At 32.1% G+C, this 16,362-nt stretch overlaps 1 protein-coding gene across 7 annotated transcripts in view; it reads left to right on the forward strand.

The window, feature by feature from the left end:
• The window catches only part of NBEAL1 (neurobeachin like 1), a 164,982-nt gene that overhangs the window by 45,967 nt on the left and 102,653 nt on the right, over window positions 1–16,362 (forward strand). For 5 of the 7 annotated variants that reach the window (XM_053215576.1, XM_053215575.1, XM_053215578.1 and 2 more), the window contains 7 exons: window positions 1,536–1,642; window positions 8,059–8,145; window positions 10,191–10,274; window positions 13,147–13,245; window positions 13,333–13,913; window positions 14,636–14,768; window positions 15,392–15,511. In XM_053215576.1, coding sequence (XP_053071551.1) covers window positions 1,536–1,642; window positions 8,059–8,145; window positions 10,191–10,274; window positions 13,147–13,245; window positions 13,333–13,913; window positions 14,636–14,768; window positions 15,392–15,511 — 1,211 coding nt within the window. The remainder of the gene's footprint in view (window positions 1–1,535; window positions 1,643–8,058; window positions 8,146–10,190; window positions 10,275–13,146; window positions 13,246–13,332; window positions 13,914–14,635; window positions 14,769–15,391; window positions 15,512–16,362) is intronic. The other 2 variants (XM_027053013.2, XM_053215577.1) reach the window with 1 other exon arrangement.

Here is a 16,362-nt window from a genome sequence, read left to right on the forward strand (position 1 = left end):
GAATTGATTTGTTAACAGCGTCTTTGCTTGAACAGTGACAAAATTGAGCCTTTATTAATTTTTTGAAAGTGTAATCCACTAAAAGCATCAATATTAAGAAAGCTATTATTTTCAAATTCTAGGAAAAGTAAATTTTCAGGAGGTGCCATTTGCATTATCTGACCTATGGCAAAGAGTCACATATGATCAATTTTATATGTGCTTCTATAAATCTCTGTAGAGGTCAGTTTAACATCTGTCCTTTCTCTAGAGGGCCTCTGTTTCGTTTTGGTTTGTTTTGTTTTGGTTTGGTTTCTTCAGAGCCTCTGTGTATGTTTGTCTTGTTTCTCTTGCTGTCTCTTTGTGTTTTTTGGTTTGTCATTCTTTGCTTATATGTCCCTATCTCTGTAAACTCCATCAATATATGTGATTTCTTATTGTATTCCCCTGTTACATTGATAGATACAAGTATTATTAATTGAGTTTCTTTTTATAGAAGTAAAATATTTTCATTACAGCTATCCTGGGAAATTTGGATAAGTAAAAAGAAAAGCTTTTTATATCCTACCACCCAGACATATCCAACATTAATGATTTATTGTGTAGCTCTAGAGACTTAACGTGCTTGTGTGAGGGCATGTGTGCTGTCTAATTTAAAAATATTGGACATCAGAATCTTGGTGAAACTTGATCTCTTACAACTGTTTCTGTAGGAAAATAAGATTCATTTTATCTAGTTTCTGTTATTTTATATGATATGTTACATTTTGTAATTGTAATAAATTATAAATTTATAAGGAAGTTTGAGTCTATATTAATGGACTACTTATTTGTTAAAAACTATCACATTACTTATGTAGATTATCCCTAGATTTCTGAATGAGGATATCTTTTCAGTAGGAAACAAGAACAAACTATCATTACAAATGGGTTAATTCCCTAAGTCTCATTTTCTTAATGGCCACATGCTAATTTTTTACTGTGTGATGAGACTGTGTTGCAAAACATAACTAGATGTTGCTTATGTGTTAGTAGCAAGCTATACTTGAGCATTATAATCGAATAACAGCTATTTAAGTCTCTGGGAAATATATATCACTCTTAGGTATAAAAACAAATATTGTCAATAATAAATTATAAATGTCTATTTTTCTTAACAAGTAATAAGTACAGTTTTGTTTTGTACTCTCCATCCCTATTTTTTCCTAACTAATTTTACATCCCTTTGTCGACTGAAAAGCCTAAATTAAAAATACGGCCAAAGTATGGGGCACATGGGTTGGTTGGTTGTCTGACTTTGGCTCAGGTCATGATCTCACAGATAATGAGTTTGAGCCCCATGTCGGGCTCTGTGCTGATAGCTCAGAGCCTGGAGCCTGCTTCAAATTCTGTGTCTCCCTCTCTCTCTGCCACTTCTCTACTCATGTTCTGCGTTTCTCTGTCTCAAAAATAAATAAACATTAAAAAAATAAAAAAAATATATGGCCAAAGTAAATGTTTCTGTGATTCCAAATTTCGCACTTTATAAATGGACTATTTTGTTTTTATTTTCCCAGATACCATCACAGCCATGTTAGACTGCACTGATAGGCCTGTTCTTCAGGCCATTTTTCTTAACAGTAATTGCTTTGAACATCTCATACGACTGCTACAGAATTGCAAGGTATTTTTCTGTTATTATTGTGTTTGGTTTTAAAAAGCTATCATTTTGTTTATGCTTTGATTCAAATTTGAACATATTACTAATTTTCTTTTTTATTGTGATAAAAAGCACGTAAAATTTACCATTTTAATGGGTGTAGTTCAGTGGTATTAAATGCATTCACATTGTTGTACAACTGTCACCACCATCCATTCTTCATAAGTCTACATCTTATAGAACTGACTCTATATCCATTAAATAATTCCACATTCTCCCTCCCCTAGCCCCTGACAACCACCTTCCTGTCTCTAAGTACCTCATGTAAGTGGTGTTGTACAGTATTTGTCTTTTTGTGACTGGTTTATTTCACTTAGCGTAATAGCCTCAAGATTCATCCATGTTGTAGCATATTGCAGAATATTCTTCCTTTTTTATTTAGGCTTAATAATATTCCATAGGATATACATACCACAATGCTGCTATGGAACATGAATATACACATATCTCTTTGAGACTCTGTTTTCAGTTATTTTGGATATATTCTGGAAGTGAGATTGCTGGATCATATAGTAATTAAATTTTTAAAAAGTTTTTGAGAAACCACCTTACTGTTTTCCATAGTGGCTCTGCCATTTTACAGTCTTGCCAACAGTGCACAAGGGTTCTGATTTCTTCACATTTTCCTTCACAGTTATTTTCTTCTTTTTGATAGTAGCTGTTCTAATTGCTGTGAAATGGTATCTCATTGTGATTTCGATTTGTCTTTCTTTAATAACTAGTGATACTGAGCATTTCCTCATGTGCTTATTGGCTATTTATAAATATTCTTTGGAGAAATGTATATTTAAGTTATTTGTGTGTTTTTTAATTGGGTTTGGTTTTTATCGTTGACTTTTAGTCTTTTGTTGTGCATTGTTAAAATTTGGTGTGAGCATTTGATGCATATAATTTTGTGCTTTTGTTTCATGTAAGATGATTTTGTTTGTGTTTTCCTGTGTTATGATTTTAATATCTACATAATATTATATTAAGTGGATGTATCATAATTTACATAACTATTCCCTATTGGCTGATACTCAATTTACTTCTAATTTTTTTGCCATTACATAACTCTTTCAAGTTTCATAGAACAGAATTCTATTCCTAGTAGAATTACTAGGTCAAGGGGCATAAAATTTTGTGCTTTTTTAAAATTAGGGAAGTGAGGTGCCTGGGTGGCTCAGTCAGGTAAGCCTCTGACTCTTGATTTCAGCTCAGGTCAAACATTAAAAAAAAAAAAATGAAATTAGAGAACATTGCATAAAACAACTTGTAAATAATTGGGAAATATAGAAAAGCAGAATAATAGAAATAGTGTTAATGTTCTTGATATATCCTGCCAATTTTCTTATTATTTTTCTTATTTTTTACTAATTTATACTTTTGACAGATTTGTGTGTATGTAATAACTAATGTCTCTTACTATATCATATTTTCATAAATTTCAAGATTGTATCAGATATTTTTTAGAGAGCTTCTTGAAAAGCCTTTGAAAATAAAACTACAGGGTGCCTGGGTGACTCAGTTAAGCCTCTGACTCTTCATTTTGGCTCAGGTCATGATCTTATGGTTGTGGGATTGATCCTTGCGTTATGCTCTGAACAGAGTATGGAGCCAGCTTGGGATTCTGCTCTCTCTCTCTCTTTCTCTAAACCTCCCTTGCTTATGCTTACTTGTTCTCCCCCTCAAAAATAAAGAAACTTTAAAAATGCCTGCAAAATATAATTATATTTAAAAAAAAGAAAGAGAAACTACTTCAGATAATTCTTTCTGTTTGAGGTATTCCTTTCATGGACTCTTTGCTAAAAAATACTAGGGTTTCATTCTGATTTTTGAGAATATTCCAGTATAAGGATTTTAATATCAGCTCCTTGAATTTTTCCACACTGTTAGGAGAGATATCTCTGAAAGCATTTATGTCACTATATTTTTTAGCTTATAGTGAAATAGTAAAGAAATAGCATAAAATAATAAAGAATGTATTGATGAAGTCAATAATGATGAATATTTATGAAGTCAATGGAAGTACTAATCTGTCACTAGGGAGTGAAGATGCCTCCCCTGCCTTTTAAAAATTATTTCTTGGGAATGTATTCCTAGGAAGATGAAAAGAGTATAAAATAACTGTTTATAAAACCTTTTGTTTGTTGTAAAAAAAAAAAAGTAGTGTGGCTTTATCAGTTATAAAGGCAATTTCAGTGATAAAGACAAAATGTCCCATGTGTAGAGACTCTACCAGTCACACATTATAAAAGAGTAAATCACTAGGATAAAATTTAGTTCCTACTAAAATTCAATATATGGCAGTCAGATATATTAAAAATCTCTATCTTATCATGGTCAACAGTATCTTTTTTAAAAGTGCACAGCTTTTTGGCATAGCTGTAATGATGTTGAGCTAATAATAAAAAGCTCTTTCTACTGTAGTATAGACCAGAATTTCTTGTAATTTAGATCTTGAAACTTGCTGATAGTCATAATGTTTTAAAATTTAATTATTTTATACCACCTATCACACTTTGTTTTGAGATAGGCAATGCTAGAAAAGAAACCCATTTCAGAGGGGAAAGCCAGGCTTTGGGACCCCATCCCTCTCTGCTGCAGGTGGTGTTCTTCTAGGCAGGAATTCTAGTCAGAATCACTAAAAGCTCATCACCAAACATTACAGTGATTAAGTCCGAAAAGCGTGGGGGAACCTTTGAAATAAACTGCCCAATTCTTTTATTCCACAAATGAAGAAATATGTCATAAGAGATTAAATGATTAACACAAAGTTAGTACTAGTACACAATGGAGGTAGATTTCTTACACAGGTATTCTGACCCTAAGTTCACTGGTTGTATGTAGTTTTGTTGTACTGGTACTTAAGGTCAGTAGAAAAATGTTTTCTTTGTGTTAAATATAGGGGAAGTACAGGTTTTATTGATTAAACACATTTGATAGAGATAGGTTAATACGATTCTTAAATATATAAAAATATTTGGTGTCTTGTGAAAACTTAAGTTCTTAAATATATTACAGGATGCTATAGATGTCTATGATTGACTTTTTATTAAAGTATTTTGCTGTAAGGAATGAATAATTTTTTCTGTTTTATATAGTAATACAGAGTCAAGACAATTATTGTTTGAATATTCAGAGCTAGAGGAAACATTGTCAACTAAAGCTTAAAGTGTCACAAACATTTTATGAATCACATGGAGAACTTTAGGCTGATTGCTGTAGTTTCTGTGCTTTTCTTTTTCTGTGAGATTCACCAGCCAGTTTATGCATTTATTTCCTGAACTATTTGTGTAAAGACTTCCGGTTTGTCAAAATGAGTTTCATCATACTGTAAAGTACTTAGAATATATTTCAGTAGAATCATACATTTAACTTTTCTGAAAGCTATGATGAACTTTAAACATTTAAGAGTTGTTTCACTATATTACATTTTGGAAGGGGGACGTGCTTTGGATTAATGTAAAAATTATTTTTAAAAGCTGTCCAATTCAGTATTTGAATTGAGAAGAAAATAACAACAAATTTCTAGTAATAAAGAGGAGGGTTCAAAACCATTACAAATACTTTAGCACTCTGCTTGAAGTTTTAATCAGTTTTTTAAAAATATAGATGTTGCAGCATATTATAAATGTGTAAAGGTCTATTTGAGGACTAAGTCATAAGATTCTGGAAAGCTGTTGATATTTTGGTCTTGTTTGCATCCCTTAATTTGTTCTCTTCACATTCTTCCTTTCCTTCTCCACTTCTGCCCCTGAAAATCAACTAGAACAAAAATTTAGCATCAAGGCAGTAGTAAAAATGAAAATTTATAAAAGGAGCAACTGAGGGATGATTTGTGGAAAAGACTGTTGGAGGTGGATATAAAATGGTATAATTCAAAGCTGGATTTTGGGAGTTGGCACCTGCCTGGATTCATACACACTGACTATTTGAACAAATTTCTTTTCATTTTTTTTTCTTTTTTTTTTTCCTTTCATTTTTTAAAACAGATTTTTATTTAGATTCTTAAGCAATAATCAATTATAGATTTGGGAGGAAAATATACATAAAAAGTATATTTTCTCAATCTTTTTGTAAAACATGTATGTATATATAAATATTTAAAGTTTAAAATTGTGGCAAAATACACATAATAATATTTTTTATATATATATTTTTTAATGTGGATATATTTTCCTTTACAAATTTGGAATACCAGTGAGTATTTTTGTATCCTGCTTTTAAATGTATTATATCCTGACTCTTCCCATATACCATCATATGTTTTTCAAAACAGTATTTTTTTTAATGTTTTTATTTATTTTTGAGAGAGAGAGAGAGAGAGAGCAGAAACAGGGGAGGGGCAGAGGGAAAGGGAGAAACAGATTCTGAAGCAAGCTCCAGGCTCTGAGCTGTCAGCACAGAGCCTAATGCAGGGCTCGAACCCATGAACTAGGAAATCATGATCTGAGCTGAAGTTGGACACTTAACTGATTGAGCCACCCAGGCACCCCAAAACAGTATTCTTAATGACTACAAATATTTCAACCCAAGGTTCTCAAAGTATGGGGTCCCCAGAATCATTTTAGGGAATCTGCAAAGTCTGATCTTAACATTTCAGTTTGAGGCTAGATTGTTTTTTCATAAACTTGAATCAAACAATATTATCATAACAGTCTGAATGTAAAAGTAAATATTAGAATTCATTCATCTTCTATCAAGTCAGACATTTAAAGAAATTATAAAATGTAAAAGCAGTGCCAATCTCAGTTAAGTATATTTGGAAAATAGAGTGGGTTTTTTCCCCATAAATGTGTTACTTATGTCAGCCTGTAATAGGTTTATTTTTTTGAATGAATAAGCAAATATTTTTTTAAATGTCTTTATTTTATTTTCTTATATGGTGAATATTGATAGATATAACCCACATAAAGAGAATTTCTTTGGGGTTCTCAGTAATTTTTAAGACTGTTAAGTGGTCCTGAGGCTAGAAAGTTTCAGGACTTCCCTTTCAGTCTATGGATGAACCATAATTTATTTAAGTATTCTGCTATTTAAGGATATTTGGGCAGTTTCTTACTTTTTGCTGTTGTAAATAAAGCTGAAGTGAGGATCTCGATTCTCAAATCTTTTCTGACCATTTTTAAGGTAAATGTCTAGAAATACAATTATAGACTTAAAGAGTAATTTTAGGATTCTTGATATGGTTTGCTTTCTGGGAAGACTTTACTCATTTTTGCTTTCATCAGTTTTTAGCATTCCTGTGTTCCTGTACCAGATAATATGGAATACTATTGTTTAAAAAATTTTTGTTATTAATAACAGCTTTCATTTACTAAACCCTATTATGTGTCAGACATTGTATTAATAACCTAGCATGGATTATTTTATTTAATCTGCACAACTATTTCATGAGATATTCTTTTCCCTTTTGAGAAAGTAAGCTCAGAGAAGTTAAGTAGTTTTCCTTAAAACCAGACAGCTAGTAAGTAGCAGAACCAAGATTCAAATCCAGGTTTCTGATTCCAAAGCCTGTGTTGTGTACACTAATCTATTTTTAGGTTAAACTTTATATATGCTCTGCATATCATATCATGCCTTACCTTTATCTGTTTTATTTTATATTGCCTTATTTCAGTATATTACTGGACTTTTCTATTTTCTGAAATGATAGAACTTCCTAAGAAGAACTTCCTTCCTTGGATGCTCTTGATAAATTCTTTTATAAGTCTTTCTTTCTTTCCCTTTTCACTTTCATTTGAATTAACTTTTTATCCAAAATGTGACTGAGATCTTTTGGAATGCTAGTTTTCCATACTTAAACAAAAATACTTGATTCCCTTAGCAATCCTCATGTTTATCAGAGAAAATCCTTAATCCCCCTTTTATAGAAGCTAATATAAATTATGCCTAACTCTTGATAATTTGAAAAATATGTATACCTTTTCCAAAGTACAGTAGCATATTTGAGAGTCTGAGAAGTATTTTCAAAAAGAAACTTTAAAAGGTAGGTTAGCTTCTACCAATATACTTGACTACAGAATCCTCACTGTACATTATTTACTACAGTATCTTTAATCTGTCTCACTAACAAATTTCCTTCTTATCTATGAGACATTTTCTGCTAATTCTTTAAGAATTTAGGAATATTAACTAATTTACTTGTTGCTATTATTATTTTAGTAATTTTCAGTTCCAAGAGAGAAATAAATACCAATTTATTGTATAGTATATGACCTAATGTTAGTTTGTAATCCAAAAAGTGAATAGTTGATTGTCAGTTTAAAATAGTATTCTTCACGAATGGATTCTTGGATTTATTTTCAAGAGACATGGAAATCCATTAAATTTCATTTCTGCTTATAGGTAACAATTTAATGTTCTTTCTCCATTATTCTTATCTCTGTTTTTAACAGCTATTTTTAAATGCTAACAATAAGGTGGCAGACAAGAACGAGAAAGACCTTGCCAACAAATTACTGACAGAAATGAATGAGGACCAGGTATCTACAAAGCCTGCATCTTGTTTCAGCTGAAGTCCAAAATCAGTCAATGGGAGCAACTATTCCTGTACTTTTCTTCTTATGTCTTAAAATACACCAACACTATCTAATCCTAATGTTCATTAATTATTTTTGAAAATTGTTAAAAAAATTAAAAATTTTTTTCATCTAAAAGATAAATCTGTTGAAATCTTGGTGGTTGATGTAAATGATCAACAGTATTCCATCTTTGTATGTGTGTATTCTTGTCAATTTGAGGAGATATAAAGTACAGGAATGGGATCCCAATATCAACGTGGTGGTGACTTCATATTTTGGGAGCTTCTTTTTCTAAGCATTGTGGTGTATTGGGAACTTAGGGCTTTGTTTGTGAATATGAATGGTCAGTTTTAATACCTTGATTCTTTGCTTCTTGTTGACAAGTAATGATTATAATTCAATGGACAACCTGAATCCTGGAGGAAGGGAAGAAGACGCTGAACTCTCTTTAATTTAGCATAAAACTTAACTGTTGTCTTTTGTAGAAAGTCACCTCTATGTGGGTAAAAGGCAGAAATAAGCAGTTTTTGTTGCTTTTCTGCATTAGGTAATTCATTTTGGAAAAAACCACCTATAAAAATTGCTTTGTTATTTTTCTTTCCTGAAATGTTTGTGAGAGAGCTTTCATGATGTCTTTTATTAATATTATCTTAATATCCAGGTTTATAAATAGAGCTATGGTATAGATATGATGATTATTTTCTGTTCTGGATGTAAAATACCAATTACAGAGTACCATTTTAGATTTCTCTATAAATGTTAGTCCCTCTCAAGGCCTATATAGATTAATAAAACAGTTACAATGATATTCTCAGAGGTTTATGTTAGTATTCCTAATTGTAGGTACTGTGATGACTAGTCTTTGGACAAAGTGTAGGAAAGATCTTATTTATAAGAAATTCTCTATACAGAATTATTAATGCATAGTATGTTTATTACACATATAATAGATATATATATATAATAATGTTTAATAAACAACATCAACAAAAATCAAGATACTGGCTTAAATGACTTGCCTAAAATTGGTAGAGCTTAGCTTAAAATGACAAAGATCTAATCAGTCCCTTAAATCATTTTTAGTGGGAGGGAGAGAGGAAAATCCTACTCATGAAGTGACTGCCTTTAAGTCATAGTAATATTACCAAAAGCAGATTTTTGGAACTGTTAGTTTTTACAGCTTTCTAGTTCTCATGTAAGGCTTTCATGGTTCATTAAGCCTGATGATATAACCCAGTCATATTCAATTTTTTAATGTTAATGTTGTATTTTGTTTTCACCTTTTGTCTCTAAATGCACTGTTCTGAAACTTAACACTTCTCTTTATGATGAAGCTTATACAAAATAGACAAAATGAAGCTGCTTTTTATTTTTTCTTACAGTTTTTGGCATTAAAGCTTGCCTACTCAAAAACATGATAATACTTATAGATACATATTTCATTTTCTGTTCTACCTCAAATTCTGCATCTTATGTAAAAATAGGTATACCTTATTGCTTGCAAGTGTGATTGATTGGTAAATAAATACACCATTTCAATTATAACACAAGGCTTGGAAACCAAATAGACAACACCATTTTAAATACCTTATTATACATGCTAATGAAATTTAAAGCTAGGAAGTTCAGTGTATTTTTGAAGGGAAATTAAAATATAATAGAATTTTCAATGATAGATCTTTCTCCCTTCCTCTGGAGATTGTCCATTATTTTTAAAAGCATGTGTTAAGCTTGTGTTCTTTTCGGTTTTTGGTTTTTTTCCCAAAACATTTCAAAGTGATGAGTGAATGTAGCTTTATCCTTCTTGACACATGGTTTATTTTCGTCAAGTAGGTAACTTTTCTTGCAGGTATAGTGTTTCAGAAATCTATTTTATTGTAAGAGGAATGTATTGCATGTTAAGTAATTATTTTTTCAGGTTTTCAGAACAAAGGTTTCCTAACTAAATACAAATCTTGAACACGTTGTTAATTTCTTTCCTTTTTATTTTTTTTTCTCTCTGATAGGTGTTTCAGGGGCAATTGGATTGTTTGGCTATATCAACCATTAAGGCTTTGACAGCAGTAATGAATAAATCTCCAGCTGCTAAGGTGAAACATAAAATCCGCAAGCTCAAAAATGTTATCCTAGATATGCCAGTTTTCACTATGAAATCCCCAAAGTAATGTATGAAAGTATATATATAATACATTTGGTGTTATACCTGAAGTGAAATAGTTCACAAACTATCTCAGTATAGGAATCATTTGCTGTTAACTTTTGAGACAAACACCTATGGGGACTGCTTTGGATTATAAGATAGGCATATAATTATATGATAGAACCGTAAGCTAATAGAGACTTACAGTGTCAGTAAACAAAGATAGCACTGCTGTTGAAAAGATCATTTTAAGTGATTCTATGGTTAGTGAGTTTAAAAAATTAAATTTTATATCATAGTTTTTCTTCATTAATAAAATAATCACTCTTTCACTCTTTGCTCAGTTTATGACTGCCTAGACTGTGAGAAAATTTTTCATATGAATAGCCCTATCAGTTTGGGACTTGTTTTTCACAATGGCCGTGGAAATTCTGCTTCTTTGTTACCAAACCTCAGGATTTTCTTTCTGTCTCATTCACAACTACTAACTCTGTCCTGTTGTCCATTTATGCTGATTTGTGCTAGTAGTTTCGTCATTGAATAGTTTTAAGGATTAGTGAGATCATCTGTGTAAAGTGGTAAACCTATAGTGCCAGGCACATGGTAAGTGCTTAATAAATCTCAGTGTCGATGATGATGATGATGATATTTTACCTTCTGTTTACCACCTGTAATGTATTTCATGCTTTACCTTTTAGTAGCAGACATGAATGAATTATTCCTGGTTTCCTAAGCCATGCCTTCAGTAGTATTACTAACTTTCCATTGGTTCCACTAGGACACTAATGTTTGCTCTATAAATGTTGCCATATGTAGCTTATGGTTAGATGCCTACTAGACAGCTTTTACAATTTTACAGGCCTGCTTGGGAATCTAATTCTAATTACAATAGTTTCTGTAAGGGAAAAAAAATCATTTTAAGTTCTAAGTAATTGGTTTATGAGTATAATGAATTAGCTGTACTGTATTATGAAACTCAAGTCTCAAGTGATGTTCAAGTCTTAAGATATAATTTTTTTATTATGTAATGCATGGTTTAAAATTCAAAAGGTTATGTTAAAAATACCTTTTTAAAAATGATAGGTATTAGATTTTTAAGTTTTAATTTAAATTCCAGTTAGTTAACATACAGTGTAGTAGTATTTTCAGATATACAATATAGAGATTCAGCAATTCCTTACAGATACATTTACTACAGATATAATACTCAGTGCTCATCACAGGTGCACTCTTTAATCTCTATAACCTATTTAACCCATCTTTCCACCCATCTACCCTCTGGTAACTATTAGTTTGTTCTCTGCCTGTTTTGTTTTCTTAAATGCCACATATGAGTGAAATCATATGATGTTTGTCTTTCTCTGACTGACTTCTTTTGCTTAGCATAATACTCTCTAGTTCCATCCATGTCGTTGCAGATGGCAAGGTTTTATTCTTTTTTATGGCTGACTAATATTCTGTTTTGTGGGGTTGCCTGGGTGGCTCAGTCGGTTAAGCGTCCAGCTTCAGCTTAGGTCATGATCTTGCAGTTTGTGAGTTTGAGCCCCATGTCGGGCTCTATGCTGACAGCTTGGAGCCTGGAGCCTGCTTCAGATTCTGTGTCTCCCCCTCTCTCTGCCCCTCCCATGCTCATGCTCTGTCTCTCACTGTTTCTCAATAATAAATAAACGTTAAAAAAATTAAAAAAGATATTCCATTTTATGTATATACCACATCTTCTTTATCCATTCATCAATTGATGGACACTTGGGCTGTTTTCATAATTTGGCCACTGTACATGAAGTTCCTATAAATATAGGGGTCCATGTATCCCTTTGAATTACTATTAAAAAATACCTTTTGGAAAAAAAATGTTCTTTCTACCACTGGGCTCACAGCCAACTAGTTCCTCTCCCTAGAGACAACCAGTCTTACTCATTTTGTTTAAATCTTTTGATTTTATAATAAAAGTGTATACATTTTTGCCTGATTTACTGGAATAGTTTAGCATTACTAGATTTTTGTTGTCTTTTTATTTTACTTTATGACTTTGTGTGCCCACTAGTTCAAAAATACATATGACTTAGACCTTTCTAAAATGAACTTGGTGTTTGAGATAAATTCAATCCATTTAGATACAAAAAGAGGAGAGAAAATTACCCAGTTTTTTCTGTCACCACTCAAAATTGCCAGGACTCTAGTCTTTTGAGACTGCTGCCTGGCTCCTGTTACCCCCAAAGTCTTCTCATTTTTTTGCCATTTTTGTTTTGACTTAATGTAATACTGTACTAATTACAAATCAAGTGAAGATGAAAGTGGTTGTACCCTAATCTGAAATTTATATAATATTTTTATAATATACAATTATACAATTATTGCTAATTTCATTTATTTTACATTTGGTAGGTTATTGTCACATCATATTTCAGAAGACCTATGGAATCTATTTTAGAGGGTGCCTGGTGGCTCAGTAAGGTTAAGCGTCCAACTTCAGCTCAGGTCATGGTCTCATGCACAGCTCATGGGTTCAAGCCCCGCATTGGGCTCTGTGCTGACACCTCACAACCTGGACCCTGCCTCAGATGCTGTGTTTCCCTCATTCTCTTTGCCCCTCCTCCACTTGTACTATGTCTCTCTCTCTCTTTCTCTCTCTCTTTTTCAAAAATAAATGAACATTAAACATTTTTTTTTAATTAAAAAAAGATGAAGATGTGATTTAAGAAGCAAATACTGTACTCAGTCTTTTCAGTATTAACTGAAATGGGTATTATTCAACATTTTAAATAATCAACAAATTCAGTCTTTGAAAGTATGTTTTGATGTGTTTATTTCCCTTCCCTTAGGAAGTATTTAAAGAAAGAATTGGTTATACACATATGTTTGAGGTTTTAAAATCCCTGGGTCAGCCACCGCTAGAACTACTTAAAGAACTCATGAATATGGTGAGTTTTTTCGCTGTATTAAACAAGTTCCATTATCTCCATATCCAAAATGGTTACTAACCTTTTGTCTTTTATGTTGCTTTATAGGCTGTAGAGGGTGACCACACTTCAGTTGGGATTTTGGGCATTAGTAATGTCCAGCCTCTCTTGCTTCTTATCCAGTGGCTTCCAGAGCTAGAATCCCATGATCTGCAAATCTTCATTTCTGATTGGCTGAAAAGAATTTGTTGTATTAATAGGCAGAGTCGAACTACTTGTGTCAATGCAAACATGGGAATTCACATCATTGAAACCCTTGGTTCCCATTCTTCCCTCCATCGAACTTGTGCTGAGAACTTGATTGCACTTCATGGTTCCTTGGGGAGTCAGTCAGTGAGCTCAGAAGAAATACGTCAGCTGCTAAGATTGCTGAGAGTGGATGAATCTGAGTATATTCACCCTTATACTACTCCTGTGACTCGAGCAATTCTGACAATGGCCCGAAAACAAAGTCTAGAAAGCGCACTGCAGTATTTTAATTTGTCACATAGTATGGCAGGAATCTCTGTGCCTTCCATACAGAAATGGCCAGGGTCTGCCTTTTCTTTCAATGCTTGGTTTTGCTTAGATCAGGATCAGTTGACTCTTGGCAATGCTAACAAAGGAGGAAAAAGAAAACAATTGTACAGGTACTGATACAAGTTATGGAATATAAATGAATACTGTCATAACAATATATGCTGTAATTCTTAAACAGGAAAAAGCTTTTCAAGCATCTAGTTTTTAAATGTACAACAGTTTAGCTGAAACCGCTTTATCCTTAGGGCGTACACAGATTATAAGTGTTTTATCGCTTTCATGATATTGATTACATACATCAAATATTTTGGTGGGTCTTTGGTTAGTTTGGAAACAAAGTTCCTTCTTAAAAGTATGATAAAAGTGGAGAAAAAAGTGTAATAAATTTTAAAATGGTGATCTCTATGTTCCATTAAAAGTGCTCTATATTTATATGAAGGATCACAAAACCTATGTGTATGTACATCCAAACTTAGTTACTTTGGTAACTGATAATTTTAAATAAATTTAATGCCTTGTGATTTTTAAGACATTTATTCATGCTTTCTGAATCCTATTTGAAAGAATTTTGAAATCTTCAAAATTTATCGTTTTACTTTTGTTTGATAATGGAATTCCACTCTTCTGGCTACCTTTTATAATTTGTTAAACCATTAAGCCCATAAAAGATTTAGGAATTACCATTGTTATGAGGTTGGACTGATGTGTGGCAATAGAATGTAAGCCACAGCATTATTGATAAAGATATTCATGATGATCTTACGGTTTTGTGTGTATTCAGTGATAAAACTGAACTGACTTCAAAAGTTCTGATAATATATATTTTTGTTAGCTTTTTTACAGGAAGTGGCATGGGTTTTGAAGCTTTTATTACCCATTCAGGTATGCTGGTTGTTGCAGTGTGCACAAAAAGAGAATATGCTGCAGTTATGCTTCCTGACCACAGTTTCTGTGATTCCCTCTGGGTAAGGTTTTAGGACATCACATTTAACTTTTTGGTTCTTTTCTTTAAAATCACACATTTGGTGAATGTACATCAGGAATTATCTCCTTTTTGAGCATTGATTAATTTTCACTTCATAATTCTGCTTATGTTGAAATTTATAAGGAAGTTAATAGCATTATCATCCTCATTATAAACTCAGTGATAATAATTTTTCTCCTAAAAAATTAAAAGTAAATATTTCCATTTCTTTCATGTTTTCTAGAATCAGATTTGGTTTAGGAATTCAGTTTAAAATGAGAACATAAATTATTAATAGCAATGCATCTCTCTTGCTTTTCTTAAAGTATAAAATGCTTCTCATTAGGAAAATTGATTCTAAAGAATACTCAGACTTGGAAAATACAGGAAAGATACTTTGTTACAGTTGTGTATAAGTTGCTAGAACATATATAAATGCTTTTGTAGTACTACAGAAAAAATTGTCATTCACTCTTAAGAACAGAATTTTAACCAGCATTTAATTATGCTTAATCTCAATGTTCTGCTATTCACACAAACTAATTGAGTAATACTCTGAAAACATTTGTCATTCCAAAGATTTAATGTAATTTTAGTCTTTAAATGTATGCTTTACTTTACTAGCACAACATAACCATTGTTCACATGCCTGGAAAAAGACCCTTTGGTCAGAGCTTTGTCTATATCTATGACAACGGACAGCAGAAGGTCTCTGCCCCTCTCAGATTTCCTGCCATGAATGAAGTAAGCACACCTTATCTACTTGTTATGGAACCATGGGATTTTAATATGTTTTGTATGTTCTAAGATATAGTAAGTTAATATTTAATACTGTTAGCCTATCATTATTAGATGAAGTTGGACAACATGTAATAAAGAAAAACAACTCAAAGAAGAAACAAATGTAATAAAAAACTTATGGGGAAAAAGACCTAAAATGGGAAAGCCAAAGAAATTTAATAGAGGAGAGCAAAGGATCATTTAATAAAACCCTCCATGGGATGTCTGGGTAGCACAGTAGGTTAAGCGTCTCATTCTTGAGACTCTTGATTTTGGCTCAGATCATGGTCTCATGGTTCCTGGGGTTGAGCCTGGCAAGTGTGGAGCCTGCTTAGGATTCTCTCTCTCCTTCTCTTTGCCCCTCCCTTGCTAGTGTGTTCTCTCTCTCTCTCAAAATAAATTAAAAAACTTTAAAAAATTAAAAATAAATAAAATCTTTAGAAAAATAATAATAAAGCCCTCCCAAGTGTACAAAATACTTAGAGACTATTATGATGGTCTCTTTTCCATCCTCACTGAATTTGAAACAGTAATGAAGAAACTTTAAGCCTTTACATTGTAGTCAAATATAAGATGGAACTTATTGAGATGATTCTTAAAGAATATTATTGTAGCGGTGATTCACACGTCAGGGTTGTAGGATGTAAGCTTGGGAAATAGCACATTGATTTATTTTCAAAAATGTGTTTGGGGAAAAGAATCAGAAATAAAAGCTGCAATTTGTAATAGCTCTGTTTAAAAAATCAAAAATAAAGATTGTTTACATATTGTATTAGAAATGGAAAAAAAATATTATTGTAAAAGTTCTTTGAGAA

This window comes from Acinonyx jubatus, chromosome C1 (assembly GCF_027475565.1).
Source record: "Acinonyx jubatus isolate Ajub_Pintada_27869175 chromosome C1, VMU_Ajub_asm_v1.0, whole genome shotgun sequence".
Lineage (NCBI taxonomy): Eukaryota > Metazoa > Chordata > Mammalia > Carnivora > Felidae > Acinonyx > Acinonyx jubatus.